This window comes from Sitodiplosis mosellana, unplaced genomic scaffold (genome assembly GCF_009176505.1).
Source record: "Sitodiplosis mosellana isolate CC-2019 unplaced genomic scaffold, AAFC_SMos_1.0 Smas_scaffold_6191, whole genome shotgun sequence".
Classification (NCBI taxonomy): domain Eukaryota; kingdom Metazoa; phylum Arthropoda; class Insecta; order Diptera; family Cecidomyiidae; genus Sitodiplosis; species Sitodiplosis mosellana.
Genome location: NW_022601432.1, coordinates 2,507,195 through 2,530,379, shown reverse-complemented (window position 1 = coordinate 2,530,379; position 23,185 = coordinate 2,507,195). Strand labels below are relative to the sequence as shown.

Genomic DNA, 23,185 nt, shown 5'->3' with positions numbered 1-23,185 from the left:
TGTATGTAGCGCCGGCTTTTGCGGCAAGCATGTGTACGTGCATTACTTTACTTTGCTCCCCTTTTTTCTGTACGATTCTCGATCGTGCGCTATTTTTATACCGTATAAACGCGAACATTTTTTTCCTCTGTTCCTGTTCTTGAGCAGGAGAACTCTTCTTTTTTGTCCACATTCGTTTCCTCTCTTTCGTTTCATTCCTGTTCAGTGTTTGCTAGTTCCTTTCTAATAATATAAATAAATAAATTTTAACGACCGATTTTCTTTGGGGCCTGCGTTCATTCGGTGCACGCAGCACAACATTATTGCACAATGCTGGAACATCGTCGACGAAAGATAAAAGAGGAACAGAGATATAAAGAGAAAGAGAGAGAGAGAGAGAGAGAGAGAGAGAGAGAGAGTATGTGTTTGTGTTTGTGCAAGATACGACGTGCATTTCACGTGACGGTGGTGATGGTGGCTTCAAACTTAATCCCGTTCAAATTCAACGACATAATTTTTCTTCATTTCGGGCCATCGTACACCCCGTGAACATATGTATTTCGCCGGTTGCATGTTTTATTAAATACACAAAGAAACACAGCGACAACGACGATGACGACAACAACATAGACAATGAGCGGCATTAGAGAAGGATAAGGGCCCTGATATACATGAATATGGATTGCATATTTGTTTTTTGCGTCTTTCGAAGCAGAAACAATGGATCTTAATGTCTTTGAAGGATCAACAAACCGGCAACAACACATTTACACACGGAACCGTCTCAGTGACAATGTTGATATCATGGGCCTCTCTCTCTCTCTCTCTCTCTATCTGCATCTCAGTCTTGTTCTCGGCCGCTCTGTTTGTCTGGTCATGTGATCAACAACAACCACAACGGCAATGACTTCACCAATGATGATGATGACGACGATGACACTTTCGTACCAAACCGAATTGAATTGCACCAAACGGATGACAATCATTCTTCGCATTCGCATTTCTTCCGCTTTCCACATCCTTTCTGCATGCGCCACTCTCTCACTCTCTCTCATTCTTGCTCCCTCTCATCAAACACACTGTTGCACTGCTATTTCCTTGCCTTTGTCTCGGTCAGTATATATATAAATATATATATATATATTATTCAAATACATAAGTGCATCGATTGATGTAACAGTTCGCTGACTGCTGCTGCTGCTGCTTTTGCTGTTACGTCTATCTCTCACTCTGTCTCACGATCAATATGGTATACGCACATCGCTTCAGTGTACCACCAATCAAGTTAGCAACAGTGCACGCTAACTTTTAGCTTATACTTATAAAGTATTCCCATTAAAACTTCTCTTTTCAAAAATTTTAACATTTTGTTATTGCTGTTAATTATGAACTTTCCATTTTTTTTCTCTTCAAATCGCTCTTTTCTTCTTCTATTTCGTTCACGTTCGTTCGTGCGAATACGAATTATTATTAAGTGAAATATGCCAAAATGTAGAGTATTTAAAAGAAGAATGCTCGCTCTCTCTGTCTTGTTATCTCAACCCAATATGGTCATAAATATGCACATAAAACACAAACACCAGCACGAGCATCGTTAATAAAACGCTTCATAATTGGTTAATTCATTTCATTTATGCTGTACGATGGCTGCAGCATTGTACAACACATAAATGGAGTTGTCAAAAATGTTAACAATAGAGTGTGTTGTACAAAATGAAGCGTCAACAAAGCGCCCGAAGAATAACAAAATCTCGCACCCTCGACCGGCGAATGTGTGTGTGTGTGTGTGTGTGATGCGACCGTAATCGTCGTCACATAATTGCACAATAATTGTATGACAAAAGACTTTGTTACGAATGGCAAATAAAATGCGCACAGGAAAAAATAACAACAGCGACAACAGCCATATCCGACGCACGAACAAAATGACACATAGAGAGAGAGAGAGAGAGAGAGAGAGAGAGAGAGAGAGACTGGAGGAATATTTTATTGCTGTCGCCGAAAAAAACTGTCATCCGAGAGGAGTGCAGGGAATCGGTGCGTGTGTGTGTATGTTTTTACTGCTGTTGCATCGATTCGACTATTTGAAAGGCGGAACATGTACAGTACACGCTCTTTTTTTTTTGCTTCGTTCGAGGGGTTGAATTTGATAATGTCATTTCTAGTTCAAGAAGAACGCGATGTTTCCGCGCTATCGCCACTGTTCCGCGTTGCACTTTCGACTCGCTCCAAATTAGTTCAAAGTGCTAATGAATGTATGGCCACGGGCGAAATTCCATTATCCAAACCACCACCGAAAATTGAAGAAACGAACAGCAATCGATATAGGTGCTATGCAATCGGTTTATTTGAAGAGCACAAACCACTCTATTTTACAATGGCTCTCTCTCTCTCTCTCTCTCTCGATTCCAAACCGTTTTTTTCCATTGCTCGTAATGTGTTTTCCAATGCTCACCCATTAAACAAATATACGCAACGTCGGCAAATGTTTGCGAATCAACAATAAAAATCGATCGATTAGCTCAGTGATAAAACATGAATATTACATTGATCTTTGCAATATAAAATGCGTTTCGTCGTTTTTTTTTTTCAATTAGGGACTACGCGCAGAGTGTGTGTATGTGTGGAACACCCAGCGAAGAAAAAAAGAGTAACGAAATCGAAAGCCGTAAATACTGAAGTTATGGCTGTTTTCCTCGTGGGAAGTGGTTCGATGAATGCGAGACCGAGAGAATTGCATCACTTTTCGCCAAGTGAAAAACTTTTACCCAATAAAAACGCCCGTTCAAATATTTGCCGAAATTGTAGATTTCTATCGGAAATGAGTGTGCAAACGGGGCGAACATGCGGATATAGGGGAAACTGATACAAGATACACGACGTCTATGACTATCATCATCATGCACAAATATTCATTTGTTTTCGGCAAACAAATCCAATGCTGAACACTGAACACACAGCACATATGAATATTAAATAAATCCCCAAATCTTCCCCATTTTCTAATGCATTATGCATGGTGATGCTTGACTCAACTCAACTCTCAACACACTTCAACTCAAATCGATACTATATGTAGTTGAAACTTGATGCGTACATATTTTTTGTGGTACACAGATGAAGAGCATCAATTAAGTCGTTCTAACTCTCTCTCTCTCTCTCTCTCTCTCTCTCTCTCTCTCTCTCTCTCTCTCGCTGCTCAAAATTCCAGTCTCAAAAAGTGGATACTCGACGCAAAGTGCATTTTTTGGTCACATCATTTGAAAATGAACTCAATTCACTGGCGTACATACGTAAAGAAGCAAAATCCATTGAAATTCTGTACAATATAGTTTTGCGCTTGATTTGAATGATAATAATTTTATGCAGTCGGCGTTTTTTATTCGCCGTTATTGCTGTTGTTAAATAGATGCAAAACGTTTTTTGTCAGCGATTTTTTCCATCTTCACTCGGGGCTTATGTTGTTGACTTTTGCCAAACAAGTTTGACAGTAAAATACATGAAAATGCGTCAAACTAATCCCAGAGCAGCAAGAAATCTAGCAACGCGGATTATTCGACGAAATATTATGTAAATTTCGCTCAAAAATGAGGCGAGACAGTAAGCGTAATGGAATGACAGCGCCGAATGCATCAAATATTCGAAATAAATATTTTCATGGAACATATTTTTACAGGCACAGCTGCAATATGAATCACGTGCGAAAACACCGCAGATACAACATTTTGATTGAACAAACGAATGGTTTATTTTTGGTTGTATCTATATCAAATATTGTTGTTCTTTCTTCTTCTTCTTCTTCTTCTTCTTCTTCTTCTGCGAATCATCGTGCTCACGAGAATCGTGCCGAGAAGCACAAAAATCGATACGAATTCTCTAATGAGAGGGAATATATTTTTGTAAATTTGCCAATTATCGCAATTTTCGCCGATGTCGCACGAAACGCCAACAGAGATCTATCCAGAGTAAATAATAATACGATGACAGTGTTAAAATGTGTTTCATTAGAAACTCGGATTAATTTGGTACGGATGAGAGTATACACACATCCAAATTAATTTCATCGCTGTCAACAGTGTGAGTTTAGTGAAGTTAGAATTTGTTGTGTCGTCGATATAATTTATATTGTCAAAATGGACTCGGGTCCCCTTAGTTATTTTGCCCAGTTCTTCCGTCGTGCATTCATCAAATACAACGAAATCGAAGAGCGACAGACAAGACACAGACGAGAAGGTAAGAGAAAGACTAAGCAGCCAGCGAAGAAAAAAACATTTCTGTGTGCAATTACGTGACATGAATGGCAGAGAGAAAAGTTATTCATCAAATGCATGACCACAATATGTTGTATTTGATTTTGGTATTCGGTTGGGTTCGGTTTGATCCAGTTAAGGAAGCTCCAAGTGGCACCTACTTCGTAAGCGCGTGGCTTCGACATTTTGGGTAATTATTTTATTATAATGCTTTAAAATGAACGGCAAAATCAATGGCGAACAAAATGTTAATTGGCTGTATGCGATGGTTCGCTTCGCGAATTCACGATGGAATACAAAATCGCTAAGCTGAGCCAGCCAGTCAACCAATCGAATATGTAGTCTAACGAATCAACCAAAATATGCGAACGAACACACGGAAAAAGGCGATATTGTGTTACAGTAAAACATAATTGAATGAGTAAGTAAGTAGAAAGAAAAGAGATTCAAATTATTCATCGTATTATTCGCGGCTCACATGGGCAATACATCGTCGTCGCCAAGATCTAAGTCCATTTCGAAAAGAATGAAAATATGTTCAAAAGTTGAGGCGAAATAAAGACAGATTCCTGTGTCGAAAGTAATTTGATTTGTTGAATTCGTTGGAACGAATGGTTATTTGGTGTGTTTCGACGAAATCGTGTATCGAGCATCATCACCGTCGATGGCATCGTCGTCGTCGTCGTCGTCGTTGTTGGAAGTTACCAGAGCAACCAACATCACACTCTATCCATCAAACTAATTTTTTTTTTCTTCGAGTTTTATTTTAGTTACACTTTTTTGTCGGTATGAAATAATTGTTGTTGTGGTGGCTGATGTACAGTGTACACACACACAGCACACGAAAATCGTCGGATAGTAAGTGTGTTTCACTCTTCTTGTTCGGGTCTCTTTTTGTTCGTGAGATTCATTGCCCTTTTCTATATATCAGCTGAAGTTCATGGTTTTCAATTCAATATCGAGGTAAGCAGCCAAGAATTTGGCTTGAAATGCTCATTGTCGATCTTTCTTGCTCGGTATGTGTTGGGTTCTTTTTTTGTTGGTGTTTTTTTTTCATTTCGTCTTGTACGGTTGAGTTACATATGACTTGTATTCACTACAAGCACACGCACATACCGACTGACCACATGTCCAGGTTGTACTCTTGATGTGGCAAAGAATGTACCGATTTTTGCCATTCAACAACAAAATATTTAATGGTGCAAAAGGAGAAAAAAAATTCCACGATTTGGCACGAAATTTTCTAGAACTTTGCTTTTCCGCACCGCAAACAATTGTGCTCGCACGAATCGCAAGAAATCGCATACTCTATCTCTCTTTCACTCTCACATTCTTCATAATCTCTCTTTCTTTCTCTTGACCATTTATAATGAAGAGTCTCATTTCGTATTTTATTGACGACTGCAAAATTGAATACAAAACCAAAAATGAAGAGAGAGAGAGAGAGAGAGAGAGAGAGAAACGCCGCAGACATTCAATTATGTAATATACTCATCGTCACCAATACATTGCACGCTGTATGTTCACCAATTTTGGTGAACGATACGGTTACACGTCAAATGTTCGAATAATACAATCGACTTGTGTTCACGACTCAATAGAAAGTGCATACAGCGAAAAGAATCCACAAAATGAATGTAAAAAAAATATAATAATAACGAACAGAAAAAAAAATATATATAATATGGATGAATAACACCAACGAAATGATTGGACGAGATGGAAACGAAGCGACGAAAGCTAAAGAATGCGAATGAGATGGCAAATAGATGGTATAAAAAAAAGCACACCGTCAAATAATAGAGAATTCCAATCTCATTGTTTCGCATTAAATTAAATCTCTTCGGTTTGGTTGAGCTCAGCGTTTCATCGTTTATTCTTCTACTTCTTCTTCTTTTTCCAACTTATTCTCTATTCCTTTCTCAATTCACCAAAGGTAAGTACCCAAATTACAAACGAAATGAGAATCTGTGTGTACACAACACACTAGGAAATAAAGATGTAGATGTGGTTTTTCTGACGCGCTGGCTTGGTTAAATGAATTTAGTAACATGGTTGTTGAAACGATAAAAAAAAAATTACAATGAAAAATGAACGAACGAACAAACGGTGATTGAGCTGAAAAACGAGCAAACTGAATGCGAGAGATGAGAGAATATTTTGCACACACAAAAAAATGAAAATACCCACAAAATTTCCGCGATTTTAATATGCATATTAAGCTTCATTGTTGATGCACTGGGCAAAATTCTTCTCTTGTTTGCATCAGTTTTTCTCTCTAGCAAAAACTTTTCCAATAGTCAAACAAACCAAAACAAACAAACAACAAGAGCGAGGTTCGCAAACGTACCTGTTCGTGATTCAATTCCGAATTGTTGCGTATTGAATGACTCATGGTCGAAATATTGTGTATGTGTGACTCATCGCAAGTCAATGGTGGAAAAAAAAGTGGCACTGTGAATGCCGGGAGAGAGAGAGAGACAGAGACCTTGATTCAATACGCCAGAATACACGCTGATTTGTGTTGTCTATCGCGCAAAACCGTTTTGCTTTAGCATACATTTTAATGAGGACAGAGTTTCATGTGGCTGTAATCACACATTTCGCTGTTGTGTGACGAAACCAACACTGTTACACTGGGTTGTTGACAATGTAAAAATACAACAATCACTTACAAACTAGCAAAATGGAATGGAATTTCTAGTTGAGTAAAAATTCAAGTGAAAACACAGAAAGCCAACGCAGTTTCCTTCGGTTCTTTTCCATTGGCTTGCTTCCACTTGAGAAGCTTAAATTCAACGTTTTTTCTTTCTTTCTTTCTTTCTGTTGAATTGTGGGCCATTGCTCAGCTGTTGCTCAGCGCTCGTCATCCAACTTATAAATGTATTTATATATAAAAAATTCAATAGTGCTTGCATGTCGATTTTGCTTTTTAATGCACTTATCAACATGTAAAAGAGGCAGAGAAGAAAGAAAATCAACAATCAGAGCCACAATGATAGAAACCACGCACATTTCAAAACAGATAGAGACTGCCTGATTTACTTGAGGATCCCGCCCGCGAACGCGAGCGCTCGCATTAACAAGCTCATTTGAAGCGCGCACTCACACACACACACACACACACACAAGCGAACGAATGAAGAGCACAACAAAAAGTAACAACAGTGAAGTGCGAAATGAAGTCAAGTGTTTCCCTTTTCAAAATCAAAACTATAATTTTCTGATCATTAAACCGTTCGATGGGTAATTTTTATCCATGCTGCACACATAATTATAATTTTTCGTTCGTTCGTTCGTTTGCAGCTCGATCCAAGCGAGTGTTTTATTTTTGTTTCGTTCGAAAAAAAGGCGATTGCCATTGCCAACGACCTGAACTGCACTCGATGTTGAAGCGCCTCAAAGCCATTGTACTGCGCCCGAAATTCATTAGATTTTCTATTCGAAATGACTTCTTTTGTATGACTATGTGTGTGTGTGTGTGTTTGCATTTTCTTTTGTGTCATTTGATCTTGTGATGAAAAAAAAGAAAAAGAAAATCAAAACTCTGTGATTACTTTATTGTGCGATGCACAAACATTTGACATAGTTTGAAGAGAGAACCGTAAATAATAATCAAATAATTGGGGAGAATGCTCAATCCAATTAGCAACAATGTTTCAGCGCAGAGTGTGAATGAAAATGAAGCTGATTATATAGTGTGTTTGCTTGTGTTCACTCACTCGCTTTATAAATAAATATTTATGGAATGGAAATGATTTTCGGATTTTTCTTGACTTCAACACAAACACAAACACACATACACACACAAACCCAGCGAAAAAATGCAAGAGATGGATTGGCTTTCATTCATCACACAATTGCGTAGCGTCGAACCGCAGCACGTTATCACGAACTCCGATGATAAAGTAAAGTGAAGAATGGATTTGAACGCGAAAATGAGAGAATGAAAAAGAAGATCGCTTAACATTTCCCTTTGTGCATTAAGATTTTCGTTTGAAAATATGAATGGCAACACGAAGGGGAGCAAGAGAGCGGGAATAAGGGCGCGTTTCTCTTCTCCTCTTTTTCATTCGTGATCATCAACAACAACAACAAACGGCTGATTGGCATTTTCGAGTGAATTTGTGTGAATACAGCAAAAGCAAACATTCCTGGCTCATTGTGTAATGCATATCATTTCGGACGCATTTAAACACGAACGCATACGATCACAATATGGGCAACAAATTGTGGCTTTGCAATGCAACCAAGTGTTGAACAGAATATTGAAAAGAAAAATAAAATAAAACGAAAAACACATACTCACATCAAATTAATTAATTTCCGCACAATTATTATCATCATCATCATGTGTGTGTATGATGAATGAAACATCGACGGTATTCACCCACACTGGTAAGTACACAGAGGCACACGCACTCGCGCTCACGCTCATAACAAAATACTCAATGCATTGCGACTGAATGACTGAAATCAATGGTACCGTTCATTGAGTTGTGCGTGTGCAATGGAAAATAAAAATTGAAATCTGTCGGCCAAACTGACAATGAGCAATGAAGATCGACATACGCGGATCACTTAACCGACACTCCATTCATTTATCAAAGCAAAGAGAGGAAAAAAAACAGAGTGAGAGAGAAGCCTGCTATGAATCACTCAACAATTGACGGCAAACCATGAAATGCTGTCAAACTCTTCTTTCTCTTTATCGGCGTCGATACTGCATTATCTGCTCTAATCGTATGGATTATCATTAACCAACCGATTGGATTGGCGAAATTTTCATTCATTTTCAATTTTTCTGCCGTGGACACTCAATTTTTTTTTCCCCGAGAATTATTCAATTTTTCTTTTTGGTTCAGTTTGCCGGCTCATTCTATTATTTTCATATTGGTTTCATTGGTTAATTTTGGCCATTCATTTTATTGTACGCTTTATTATGTGGACTTTTACATTTGGCGCACCATAACTCTTTTTATTCATTCCTTTCTTCTTCTTTTTTTCGTTTTTTTTTTCCTTTTTTCGTTGTATTTATATCGATGCGTTCGTTGTTGCTGCTGTTGTTGTTGTGATTGTCTTTTTTTTTGTGCGCGAGTGTATTTGTTTTGTGTGTATTTGTATCATATTCTTTAATTCGTTTCCATTTCGTTATGTATCAGTGAGTTACCAGAATTTACGTTCCAATTATCGTCCGTTCACTCGACAGCAGCCATTTGTGTAAGCGGCCAATTGTTAGATATGCGAACGAACACAGGCTGTTGCTGTTTCGTTTGCTCTTTTTCCCGATTAGCCGCTTTAAAGAACTTTACTTTTCTTATTTTTTGAGTTATTGTTCGTTGCTACTATTTGGCGTTTAATTGGTCTACGTGTGTATTCTCGACGCGAATTAGATTTACCAAGCATTCAAAAGTACTCCAAATCAAAAGAAAAAAGACCAACGATGAAGAAGAAGAAGAACTGATGTTGTGCTTTTTTCAATCTTCGCTTCTTTCATTTCCATTTTCTGTTCATATTATTGGATACTATAATTATTTGCGCTTTTCTATTTCCATTTTCTACTGAATGTTGTGTGGATGAGTGTGTGTGTGTGTGTGTCTTGCTCTCTCTCTCCTTCTCTCTCTCCACATCTAATGACGTTGCGACTTCTTCATTCGCATCGTTTCACAGAACAGTGTGTTGTGTTGTTGTTGTCAATTTTCCAACGCCACCGCTGTTCACTTCCAAAAATGTTCGAAATTTTCGAGTTTCACCAAGACACTTTGTCTCTACGAAAGCGAAGTGAAAAAGAAACGTTCGAGATTATCGCTGAGCTTGATGAGCTGATGAGCGATCTTAGATGTGATTTTCTTGGAAATGCCAATTGATCAAGCTTTTACATCAATCAGTATTCTTTTTTCATCTTCTCAAATATCTCATCCGATTGAAAAGTTATGAATCGCATATATTTTGTTTGTCGGATGCTATGGATTCAAAGTCAAAATCCGCAAATAGTAACAGCAAATACGCAACACAGTGAGAGAGAGATAGAAAAGAAAAAAGATCGGCACATCGTCTACATGTGAGTACACTTATTTTTCGGGTTACATATCATGTCTTTCTCTTGTTTTTTTTTGCTTTCATGACCTCTACCGAATCGCTGGTGATGTAATTAAAGTCGTCATCGCACATGCAAAACATTACACGATGCCGAAAACATGAAAGAAAAGCAAAGTACACACATTCGAAGAGATTTTCCAAAGAAATTCGGTGTACATTTGTTTTACAGCTAGACTGCAGTTATGTGCGAAACAAAAATGAGGAAAAAAAAGAACCGTAGTCGGGGCTGGCGTTTTGTGAATTGTAATCAACCTGACGACCGTCTACAAGTTTATTTAAAAGTACATATTTACACACAAACAACCATATTCATTGTCCGGTTAATTGTTTTCTGTAGCGACTGAAGCTGCACTGCCTCTTGTATTGCCTTGCTTATGCCGTGTGTATTTTCGTTTGTGTTCGGTTGTGCGGCTCGTTTCTTGTTTCGTTGCAGCTACACGCTGCCCGGTTGGTGTTTTATTATTCTCGATTCATTATTCTTATTCTGAATTGCGACATTTTTTGGACTTTAATCGGCTAAGAAATTCACACAGACATGCATTTCATGCACGCTGCTTACAACAGACATCAACCAAAAGACATCAATCATTATTACGCCAAGATTATTGAATTTTTCCATGATATGACTCACTTTTGGTGCAAAGTTCACTCGCCACTTATTGTGTACGAGTTGGAAACAATTCAATCGTTGTCTTGTTTATTCAAATCCAATTTAATTAATTCAAATTCGCGAATTTTAGGTCATTCGATTTGGATCAAATAGTAGCGTTCAGCTACTTTAAATAGACACGAGAGGAAAAAAACAAATTGAGTCAAAACTCAACTTACCGTTATTTTTTTCGAGCGCACTGTACACTCTGGTGGCGACTTCATCTTCTTCAGCATAGTCCCATAGACCGTCACAAGCCAAGATGAGAAAGTCTTCTTTTCCATTTAATGTGATGCCGGCAATGTCGGGCTCACCAATAACGACATCTTTTAGACCATAATCACCAATAGCTCTTGAAACGGCCAAACGACCGTTCACTCGATAACAACCAGCCGGAAATTCAAGCACACAACCGCCCATTTGTTCGATACGAAGCCGTTCGGTCTGTAATGGGATAGAGAAGCAAAACAAAAATGCAAAGTTTCATTTCAATTTTGACAAGATGGCGCTAGTGTATGGACAGCAACGGCAACAACCACTTTCTTTGGATTGATCAAGTTTCGATGCATACCTGTGAGTCAGGCTTATGTGGATTGACTATTTGCAGTACACGATTTTGTGAAACCAACAGAGCTTTTGAATCACCAACCCAACCAACAACCAGCAATCCTTCAGTCGGACGATATAGAGCACATAAAGCTGTTGTACCTGATTGCAATTTCTGGAAACCAAACAAACAACATGTATCATATGTTCAAAGTTTACACCGAAAAAAGTTCATCACATGTTTTATGGATGCGACTCACTTGTTTTTTGGACTTTTCAATGAATTTATCGTCTGTATTGAGAAAAGCTTCGCGCAGAGCTTGATGAGGTTGAGTTGGATAAAATTTGCTGGCTACAATTTCACAATGTAAATGTGATACACTGTATGCGGCTGCATCGGTGCCACCATGACCATCGAATATTGCATAGTAACTCGTGATATCGGAATCCTGTCAGGAAAAAAAAAACATCGGCAAAATTTAATTTGGTGAACATCGATTTGCAATTTGTAAATTGGCAATGAATCCAATTAGAAAGGAACAAAAATGAAAAGCGACATACCTTGATTCCAAACACCGAATTAAAGTCATCGATAATAATGTGGCGATCTTCCATGTGTCGTCGTGTATTTTTTATACCTTTGGCCGAATACAAGGCGGGCCGCTTCAACGGCGGTGACGGAATCAACTTATCCAATTGCAAATTATCCAAAAGGCTTTGGCATACATCATTTATTTTCGATATGGATAATTGCATTAATTTCAGCGTTTGATATTCTGTCAAAGATAACCGAAAAAAAAATGTTTGATTACATACAATTCTTTTGCTCTCTATCGCCTTCATCGGCTTTTGCCTCTACTCAAATGTCTTGTTTATGAAAGAAAAAAGACAGAAACAAATCTGCGTGCGGATGATTGATTCAATACATTGACGATCAATTTACATTATTAATATTCAATAACTCAAGGCTGGATTCGAATTGCATGTAATGAGCGGAACAGCAACAACACAAGATATGAATGGTAAAATGGGTGTGAATGAACAGTGAACACTTGAAAGCAATTCCGAAAATGGATCGGATAACAATTGGTTTTTTTTTTCCTTCATTTTGTTCGATTTGAATATAACTTGATCAAATCAAAGGCCCCATAAACCGATTGACACTTTTTGTTCCATCCTCTCCCTTTTTTTGTAGCCAATTATTGTCTGGAAAGAGACAAGTCGCATAACACACCGTTGATTTATTAGTTTTCAATGTCGGTTTCGTGTTGGTGCGAAATTTCATTTGTGTAGCACACGTTGCAAATGTAATTTGGTTAAAGTGGCTTATTGTTTGAAATGCGAAACGATGCATGTCGAAAAGAAAAATTAGAATTTTTACTGCAATAAATCAGCAGAATTTTCGGTTGAAAAAGTAGAAGCAGAAGAAGAAGAAGAAGAAGAAGAAAAAGTAACGTTTCATTTTTTTTCAGACAAGCGAACAGCAGAGAGAGAGAGAGAAAACGATCGCATCAAAAAGAACCCGGCTGCAATGAAATGATATATTTTATTCGTCTTGTTATAACAATTATCAGTCGATGGAATCAAAGCGCCGAAAATCCCTAAGCACAACAAACTAGGTGAATTTCCCATTGTTTGAGATATATTAATAGTTGGCTTCGATGTGGTTTTTATCGTCGTTTTCTTCTTTGCTTTTCTAGCGAGTGCTTTAGAAAATGTAATAATCTGTTGTTAGTCTGCATGGAAAAAAACGAATGAATTATGAAAAATTTATGCAGCAAACGAAGGAAAAAGAAGAAGAAGAGGCAATTTTTGTGTTCCGAAACGAGCGTCAATGCGTACGGCGGTCAATGTACGAAGCATCGAGTGTGTACATACTATATAGGAATATATGCTGAACACACAAACCGATTATTATTATTATATTCTGCTGCTCATATTGCTGTGTGCTCGGCTTTATTTTGTTGAATTTTTTTTTTTTCATTTCTTCGTTCAACTTTAATGTTTCATTACTTTGCTTTGCTTTCTCTGTACGCCCGTACACACTTGGCTTGGTCGGTGTGTACTGCTCTGAAAAAAGTTCTTGGCATTATAAATTTTAATTCTATAATAATTAAAATAGAAAGAGAAACAAAGTTAAGACATAGAGACGCACAAATAAGTGTGCTGCACACAGTAGCAGCCAGCAGCAGCCGCCGCCATCGCAGTAGTAAAAGTAGTTTAGTACGGAGAGAATATGTTAATGTGTCTCGATGCATACGTGTGGATAAGTAATAAGATGTTGAGTCGCCGGCCATGATAGAGAGCGCGACTGGCTCTGGATCCGAGACACACATACCACTCAGAAAAGGAAAGAAAATGTATATGAAGGGAAAAATCAACGGCAAAGAACAAAAACGCAACCGTATCGTTTTGTCTCAATCAATGCAATGAAAATTTTATATATATATATGTACCAATACGGAACCGAGGCCCCACACTCTCGCTCGCACACATACATCCAGTTAACAATTTATAGTTTCGCTACTGTCTAGCGCACTTGACCAGTAGCACTGCTGATTGCAACTTTGTACAAACATATGCATCATAATTCATAATAGATTTCATTCATTCGTTTCGCTTTTCGATGGGATTTATTCTTCTCTTCACTATCTGCTGTTGTTGTTAATGTGTTGCTTTGTTGTTGTTGTTTTTTTTTGTTCTGCTGCTACTTGTTTTGTTTGAAGGTTTTCAGTCATTGTAAAGCCGATGACTCCATTCGAGACCCCTTTCCGTTCCAATGCATTCTCTCTCGCTCTCCCTCAATATATCTTAGCTTAACATTTATATTGGATTTCCCCATTTCAATCAGCTTAACTTTTGTTTGCCATACAAGAATCATTTCCATCCGAAACGAAAGATATGAAACTGCACACACACTGTTTCTGTTTCTCTTTAGCTATTATTATTGTCTTACCATTTGTATTGGGCAAGTAGCCATATTGCTCAGGTGATTTACGTAGTGTTCGATGTGTTTGATCCAATGCCAATTTGATGATTGGCGCAACCAATGTTTGCGGACACTTTCTGCAAAAGAAGAAGAAAACAACAACCATTTTAATTAAAAAGATAAAACATAAAATGAACCATAGGTTCATTTTGAGGTGCTGGCAAAATATGAAGTAACACACATACACTTGAATATCTATTTATAGACTTGTGTGTTATCGAATTAATTACACCAGCGTTTTGATTCGATATCGGATATCGAACCGTTTGTATATCAATTCGATGACATTCAATCTAATATTTACAGCATGTTGCAAAGAAGCAAGAAAAGAAAAACTGCCAACCAATTATTTATTTTTGTATGAAAGAAAAATAATAATAGTAATACCAATATTTATGTAAGATTTGAATGACATTAACTATATAGAGGAAACGAATGCTGGATTTTATTCTCATGATCCGATTTCAGAAAACAAAAAACCAATTACTTGGAAAAACGCTCTTGAAACGTGTGGTTGAGTTTTGCATTTGATACCATCGAATATTTGTAAATATTTAATATTTACAAAAAAAATATTCATGAGATAAATCAAACATTCAGCATTTGTTTAGATTGATGGGTGAAAGAAAAACAAATATGCGCCAGCAACAAATAATCGGGAGAGTTTGGATTGAAAAGCACGATCTAGTTGATTGGAATCGGGTATTGTGTATAGTTGGGTTGAGTTGATTTTCAAATTAAAATGTTAGCATGTTTGTGTGTCTGGAAATGCCCATCAAATGCAAATTCGAGAGTGAGAAACGAAAGAGAGTTGAATGCGCACAAAATGGATAGAGAAATGACTAACAACAATAGGCTTATGGAGTGGTCATACACAACAACAGCAAGAACACAAAAAAAAAAAAAGTATGTACTCGGCTGCTGCTGGGCCAAATACGGAACACGATACATGCCGACAACGGAAACAAAACAACTAACACGACAAGAGATAGGCGAGAGACCGAGAGATGTGAAGCTAGAGAGCATCGTGTAAAGGAAGATATGGCGACAGCAGGACACCCGATAATTACTGAGAAAAAAAAAATAGCCAAAGTGTGAGGTAAAGACACTTTGTTGATGGCAACAAAATACCTCGACATGGAATAATCAAAGAGACGAACATGTTCGAATCAAGAGGTAATTAAAGAAGAGAGAGAGAGAGAGAGAGAGAGAGAGAGAGAGAGAGAGAGAGAGAGAGAGAGAAAAAAGGAAAAGCAAATAACTAGCCATCCATGATTGCATGGCATGCACAAGAAAGCCAAAACCAACCAACGTACCAAGTCTATCTAAGACTGTTTGCTCTATAGTTCAAATTGCATTTTCGAACGTTTCGAATTTATGGACACGATTCGAATGAAAATGTATCAGCTGTTAACGGCGCTGATGTGCAAAGTGAAAATATTGCTCGATCGACCCCAACAAGAAACAATGCCATCGATTTCTGTGACTGTGACTGTGTGTGTGTGTGTGTATTTCTCTTCATCTTGTTCACAATGTGTGTCTGAACCACTTGCCACAAACACTCAATCGCGCTCTCAATTCTCTTCGTGGCTATTTGCTACATCGCAACAGAGGTGAAGTATAACATTCAATGAATATTCATGGATTGAACAGTTAACGATTCTTTCTCTGTTTCTTCGTCTTTTTTTCTCTCGCTCTCTCTCTCTCTCTCTCTTTGTTCATTATGAGCCGTTTCTTCGTCTATAATTATCATTGTAGATGTATTCATCGATTACGTATACACTGAGTGATTTGTTTATCTTGGTAATGATGAAAAAATAAAAAATAAATATGAAGTGATTCCAAGCATGAAGGGGCTGCTGCATTCATTTTCCATTCTTAGATTGGCTCTCTTTCTCTATATATGTATAATACACCATATGTGGTGCAAGTACATCGAACGTTTGTTGCGATACGTTAATTAGTTTTACACCAAAATCGTTTAATAGAAACTAACAAATTTTTGTGTTGCATTTCACTAGAACAAAAACAAAATGCTCATTTCACTAAATGCGCACGTTAAGATGGTCTTGTTGCAAAATGATAAGCATTTATCACGGGCGTTCACATGATGCGTGCTTTTGTGTTGCCTTTTTTGTCGTTTCTCTCCCATCCGGAAGTAAAACCGAGAGATGAACATGTTTACAACGGTTGTCATGTTAGTTGCGATCGGTTGTGAATCAAGTGACAATCAAAACGCCCACACTCATACGCAGCCACAGCCAATTCTTTGTCATAGTTGCCATTCAAATTTCGTTTTAACATTGGGTTTTTGGCAAATCGAATAATCACTAATTGTATCAGCAGACAATACAAAAACCGAAAACTACTCCGGCTCATTGATATTCGATAAAAGTCACATTGATTTGTTGTGCGCCGTGCACACACACACCGTGGATTTTGCGATTCGTGAACACACCACATCAAACATATTGCATAAATTATTCTGTGAACACGGTATTTACTCTTTCCCTTTGTCTCTATCGCTTTCCGCATCTCTCTCTCTCTCTCTGCTTCGATTTAGTGTGCTCAAGATTCGGATAACAATGTGCCATTAATCAAATTCCAGCCCATGGTTGAGTAGTGGTTCGGTCGTAGCCGGCTCGTGCATAATACTTGTCACACACAAAACAGAACCGAACAACGACGAGGTAGAGAGAGAGCGAGAGAGAGCGACAGAGAGCGAGAGAGCGAGAGCGAGAGAGAGAGCGAGAGAAAGAGAGAAAACAGTTCCGAACATTCGCATTGAAAAACGAGCATCTCATGTGTGTAATTTCTCTGCGTGGGTATGTTATAAATAATGTGGTTATGGGCGCGGACCACGAAAATTGTTTCATTTGTACAGCATTTTACTCGGGCTCTATCTCCACACAATGTACTCGTCTCGTTTTTTTTTGTTTCGTTTTTTTTCTTCTTTTCGCTGTATGTCGCGTACGATTTATGTGTGTGTGCATTGCACGCTGTAAGTCATGTTGCATTGCAATGCATTGTATCGGCATCTTTTCCGAGCGGCATTTAGTGGTTTCGATTTAATTAAATATCATTCCATCGGATTATTCTCCGATTATTTGCAATTGGATAATGTGGCTTGGTGCGAAACGAATGCATTGACACGTTGCCAGAGAGCGTTGGGGTAATTGAAAAACGTGCACACATCAAATTTCGAAGATAAGTTGAATTTATATAGAAATCAAAAGGAATATTGATAAAGTTTGTATACGGAGGAGTATCTGTGTGGAATCTGAATGGAAATATTTATTTTTACAATGTTTTTTTTTGTTCGAGCTATTGCTTTGGTTTGGATTCATTTTTCCTTTGTGTCTGATTCAAGAACTTGTTATTAATTCAATTAAACTTTTTCATGTGTTTTGGATACAAGAATTTCGGCTGTCTGTTTCAAGCTCATGAATTAATTCATTCGAAACAATTAGCGAAATGTTGGTATTTCATCGAGAAGAGAGCTCGCGGCCCAAATGATTTCACATTTTCAAAGCATTGTCTGCATGAATCACATCACCATAAAATGTGTATGTTGCTTGAGTGCGTAATTGGCAGGCAGCCGAACGACTCACATAGAACAGCAATTGGCGAACAACAACAACAACAAAAATTCTCCTTGGCCTTTATTTTGTCGAATTACAGCGATTTAGTTGCATGTCACACGCCTTCTCTCTGTCTATCTCTTGGCTTTTACTTCGTACTCCGCAATAATGTAATGATAATGACATTGTAAATGGTGGATTAGAATTTTTAATTAAACCATTTGCTGTCACACCTCGCAGACGTCGTCGACAAACATCGTTCACATGGCACAAATTCGTTATTGTGTCACACACATTTCGCCGTTTACCGACACATTTCTTTTACGTTTCCATCTTGTTTTCCATTTTTTTTTATTTGTTTACATTCATATGTGCCCACGACTCGTTTCTATCACATTCGACCCATATTTCTTTCAGCATTTTATGACAAAAAAATGCACAAAAAAAAATTATGCACGCGGTACAGATGCATTCTTCGCAGAAGCGTGTTCCGGGGAAAAAGCCAGAGAGGGAGAGATCCAACGAAATGATGTTATGTAATTTGTGCAAAATATGCAAATGACATTCTGGAATGCAATTTGATCGCTTTATTTATAGCCTTTATTATCTGGTTATACCGGGCGGGAAAGCCGTCACCATCAGACGGCGTTGATTTTTATGGCTTAAAAACGACAATTTTTTTCGTTCCTCCATAGCTACTAGCTAGTTGGTATGGATTCAATGAAGCGGTAAATGAGCAACGGAATCGTATTTCCAAATGAACACAAAACTTCATAACAAGATTCATTTTTTGTTTTTTGTTCTTTTCTCAACCCCTCCGCTCGTTCTTATTATCCTGACCAATGAAAAACAGGTTCATATTTCGTATATTTTGACTTAAAACATGGAAAATTTTCCAATGAAAAATGAAGAAAAAATGTGAAATGAAATCGAAAATAATTGATAAGATTTCCGGAAAAAAACTTGGAACACTTTCAATCTGAATTATTCACTCGACGGGTTGATTTAAAATTCGGGTTTCAAAGTGTATTGACCTGAACTTTAATTGTTGAATGGAAAAAAATACTCTAAAATATTGGTTTAGATATCGATATTTTCCCCAGTGATTTCAATGTATCTATGGATTTTTAGTGTTTTTCTGTGTATTAAAAGGAGTAGTTGCTGCAGTATCATATACATATTGAACGTAATACGAATAAAAATATGAAAATGAAGAAGACGAAAAAAAAAACGACTGAACTTACGGCGATCGATATGAAATGACGTCGATTCACGTAAACAATTCGGCGGCCAATGGAAAAAGTAAAAAGTGAATGACGGTAAAATGAATGGGAAGAAAAGGCGTAACCTGTCAACGAGTGTATTGAAATGATAATATGGGCCGTCATTAAATTTTGATAACATTGCACGCACATGTCTTATGGACATTCCATTATGGATATAATCGCTTGTTAAGCAACTCCATTTGTTTTTGCTAACAAAATCATTCTATTCGCTTGTGCGATGTTTACAATGTGATAAACAAAACAATCGAAAAGCCAACGCCGAATGGTTCGAAAACACATCGCAACCGTTCGCCATTGTGTCGTCCGACTAACGAATCGGATGCAATTTAGTGCGCGATGACTGCCAAGAGAAAAACTACCACCATCATCATAATCATTTCCATTTACTACGTAACAAAAGCAAAAACACAAGAAATTCTACAGCGATTTTACGATGTCGGCATCAATGACTCGACTCGACTCAGTTGCACTGTTTGCTGAATATTCGTGTGTGAATATTCATTCGGCAACAAACAATGAACATAACTTTCTGAAAATGAGCGTCACATAAAACTATACACTCATGTACGAGGACGTCGTCGTCGTCGGCTAGAACGTAAATAAATTATTTTTATCGTTTCTTATGCGATCTATCGCGCTGAGCAAGCGTTTTTTTATGTTTCTTCCTTCTTTCTCTCTCCCTCTCTCTCTCTCTCTCTTTCTCTCATTCATACTCTTCTCCCCACAATACATACACACAAACACTCACACACCAAGTGCGTAGATTGCGTATCACAAACTAAACATAAGGCAAATACAGTTAATGCAGTTGTTTATTTGAGTTCTATGGCAATGTTTTTGGGCATGGGTGTTGATGATGATGGTTGAGCATAAGCATGTCGCCGAAAGAATTACATGTGTCCCAAAAAACATTGATCGGATGCTTCGAACTGAAACGATGCGGGATGTAATGACACTTTGGTTTCGGTTATTATTGTTTTTTCTCCTCAATTTCTGCATTGTTTTGATTGGAATTCGATGTGTAAACCATGCTGTGACACTCACAACAACATAATTGATTCCGAAGTGTTTTTGTTTTCTTCTGATTTTCATACACATGATTGCGGCAATAATTGTATCCCGATATAGTATGTATTTGTAATACTCGATAAAAGAATAAAGAAAAGAAAAATCCAACAAAAATGCGTACGCAAATAATACTTACTTATCGCCCAAATATTGAATCATCCAGTCGATAACAGCTCCTGAAATTTCGGTCTCTTCGAGTGTATAATTTGGTACGCGCACCGGTAATTGGTCCGTTGGATCAACATTTTCCGCAAAATATTCCAAAAACGAGCGGTAAATTTCGAAATTTTCCGTTGTACTGTCGGTGCTGACGATGTTTCGGGCAAAATCCGTTTCACTCGTAGACGTTTCCATTGTTCCTCGAAGTTGTTTTTTTTTCTTCTGGTCGTAGTCGTCGTCGCGATCGTTATGATTCACGTGTGTCATTAAATGCACAATGATTCGTTGTTATTATTTGTTTTCGTCTCTTCTTTTTAATAATTCTTCCGTCGCGAGCACCACTGGGCTTAATTTTTTTCTTCGTCGAAATAATGGTTTAACTAAAGAAGATAATATTTAACAACTTTATTACGAGCGAATGATTGATTGTATATTGTCGTTGGTCTTAATGCAATTGTTTCACTGTCTCAAGCACACGCACAGTTGAATTTCAAATTAGATTCTCGAAGCACACAGGGCCACACGAAACAGCTTTACAATTTATTAGCACTGTAATTATTCATTTGTTCACTGTTTCACGATTTGATTCGAATTAAATTGTCAGAATTTTTCGGTATCTCAATCATTCAGGGCACACTTTTTACACTGCATGAAAACTATTATTTTTTCTTTTGGTTTTTCGTTTCAAAGAAAATATACACACGGAAGGGGGGAGAATAAACTACAACGATTCATAACCTGTGTTTTGCAACAATGTCACTGATAAAATGGGTGTTAAACAGAACAAATTCGTCCAACAAAAATCGTGAATAACATCTAATCAGCTAAATGGTTCGTCATCTCATCATCATTCAATGTCAAAGAAAAATTAAATTAAAAAAAAAAAACGATGTGAAAAAGAGCTGAAAATAGAAATACAAGATTAGAGGTAATCTTTCTTTCGGATGGAACATTGACGACAAACAGCAACAACTATAAGCCAAATATATACAATAAATTTGTGTAACAAATGTTTCGTTCTGCACAGTATCGAGCTGAACGAAAGAGAGCGCGAACGAGGGAGATTTCGTGCGGATCACGTTCGTGATGCAGCGAGCTAGAGTAAGAATTGAAAAATTGCCGATGTCTTGTTAGTCGATTCAATAAACGAATTGCAGAGCATTGTAAACAGCCAACGACGAAAAACCAACGTAAACATTCTCGACAACAACGACGACGAGAATATAAACGTGCACAAAACGATTGTTTCGCAATTTTTGCTACAATTTTTTTTTATTCCTTTCTCTACTCTTCGCTTGTTTCTGCTCTCTCTCTCTCTCTCTCTCTCTATCTCTCTCTCTCTCTCTCTCTCTCTCTCTCTCTCTATCTCTCTCTCTCTTTCGGTGCGTTGTTTTTCATTTGCTTGCTTTCGTTGTGTTTATTTTTTCCGTGTGAGGTTCGTTCGCCGGTCATGTTGTTGTTCACTTTTTTTTTTGGTGGATGGCATATCTAAACCGCTACCGTTCTACACTCATCGTCACTATATAGCACTTTTATCGTCTTTAACCTTTCGACGCTTCTCCGAATTATAGCATACGACGACGAAGAAGAAGCAGTTGTTGTTGTACCATATACACACACATCGTATCGCACATTTTGAACGTCATTTTGTGCGCTTTACGATTGAAAAACGCGTCGAATGGAGCAACAACAAGGGAATAATCAGTAGAAGAAAAATAAAAGTACATACAACATCGCCATCATCAAGCAAGTACAAGTGACAACAATGGCCCTTGTACATGGCGATTTACGATATAGAACAAGAAATGAGCACAGCAACAATATAACCAAATCAAAACACCGAAAGGCAGCACGCACGAGGGAGAGAAAGAGAAATAGAGAGAGAGAGAGAGAGAGAGAGAGAGAGAGAGAGAGACGAAGAAAGAGTAGCAAACGACAACGTTGGAACAGCATTGTTGATTTGACTTTTCTCTGTGTCTTATCCTCTTTAAACTTTGAGGTGATTCCATTTCGTACGCGTATAAATTCCATTTGTATGCTCGCGGGTGTTTTTCTTCACTCTCTTTGAATCACAACGAGATGCAACCGAGAGAGACACAAACAACAAAGCATATATTATTTGTCTTGAGTGAGTTCGAAACTGTTTGCCACTTTGGAAATGGAATACTAGAAAATAGACATCTAGAATAAGAATGCGTTGTTCTAATGAAAACAACACACACACACACACATGCACGCACACAAATCAATCTGACTAGGGCGGACGTTGTCAGCATGTTTTGACTGCTTTTCACTCGGTTTTTATAATTTAACGCGTGCACGAGTTTCCAAACTCTATTGAACTTTGTGTTTATTTTTCTATTAAAATTAATTTTTCATTTCCTTTTTTCTCCCGTCATTCCGGTAATGGCCGTGCATTTCTTTTATTTGGTGCTTCGGAAACCAATGTACATTGCATGGAATTTCATTAGAACAAACTCGACAATGAGTTGAGAAACTCTCGCACGAGTTGCATTCGCTTGAACATTACAAACACACACACACACACACACACACACACACACACACACACACACACA

General features: G+C 37.7%; 1 protein-coding gene across 13 annotated transcripts in view; it reads right to left on the bottom strand.

The window, feature by feature from the left end:
- LOC129576452 (serine-rich adhesin for platelets-like) overlaps nucleotides 1–23,185 on the bottom strand; it is a 78,499-nt gene that overhangs the window by 54,257 nt on the left and 1,057 nt on the right. For 6 of the 13 annotated variants that reach the window (XM_055461600.1, XM_055461592.1, XM_055461604.1 and 3 more), the window contains exons 2-7: nucleotides 20,584–21,508; nucleotides 14,480–14,589; nucleotides 12,085–12,299; nucleotides 11,784–11,972; nucleotides 11,549–11,698; nucleotides 11,157–11,421 (exon numbers count right to left, since the gene is read on the bottom strand). In XM_055461600.1, the coding sequence (XP_055317575.1) occupies nucleotides 11,157–11,421; nucleotides 11,549–11,698; nucleotides 11,784–11,972; nucleotides 12,085–12,299; nucleotides 14,480–14,589; nucleotides 20,584–20,873 (1,219 nt within the window). In that variant the 5' untranslated portion in view covers nucleotides 20,874–21,508. The other 7 variants (XM_055461603.1, XM_055461605.1, XM_055461596.1 and 4 more) reach the window with 3 other exon arrangements.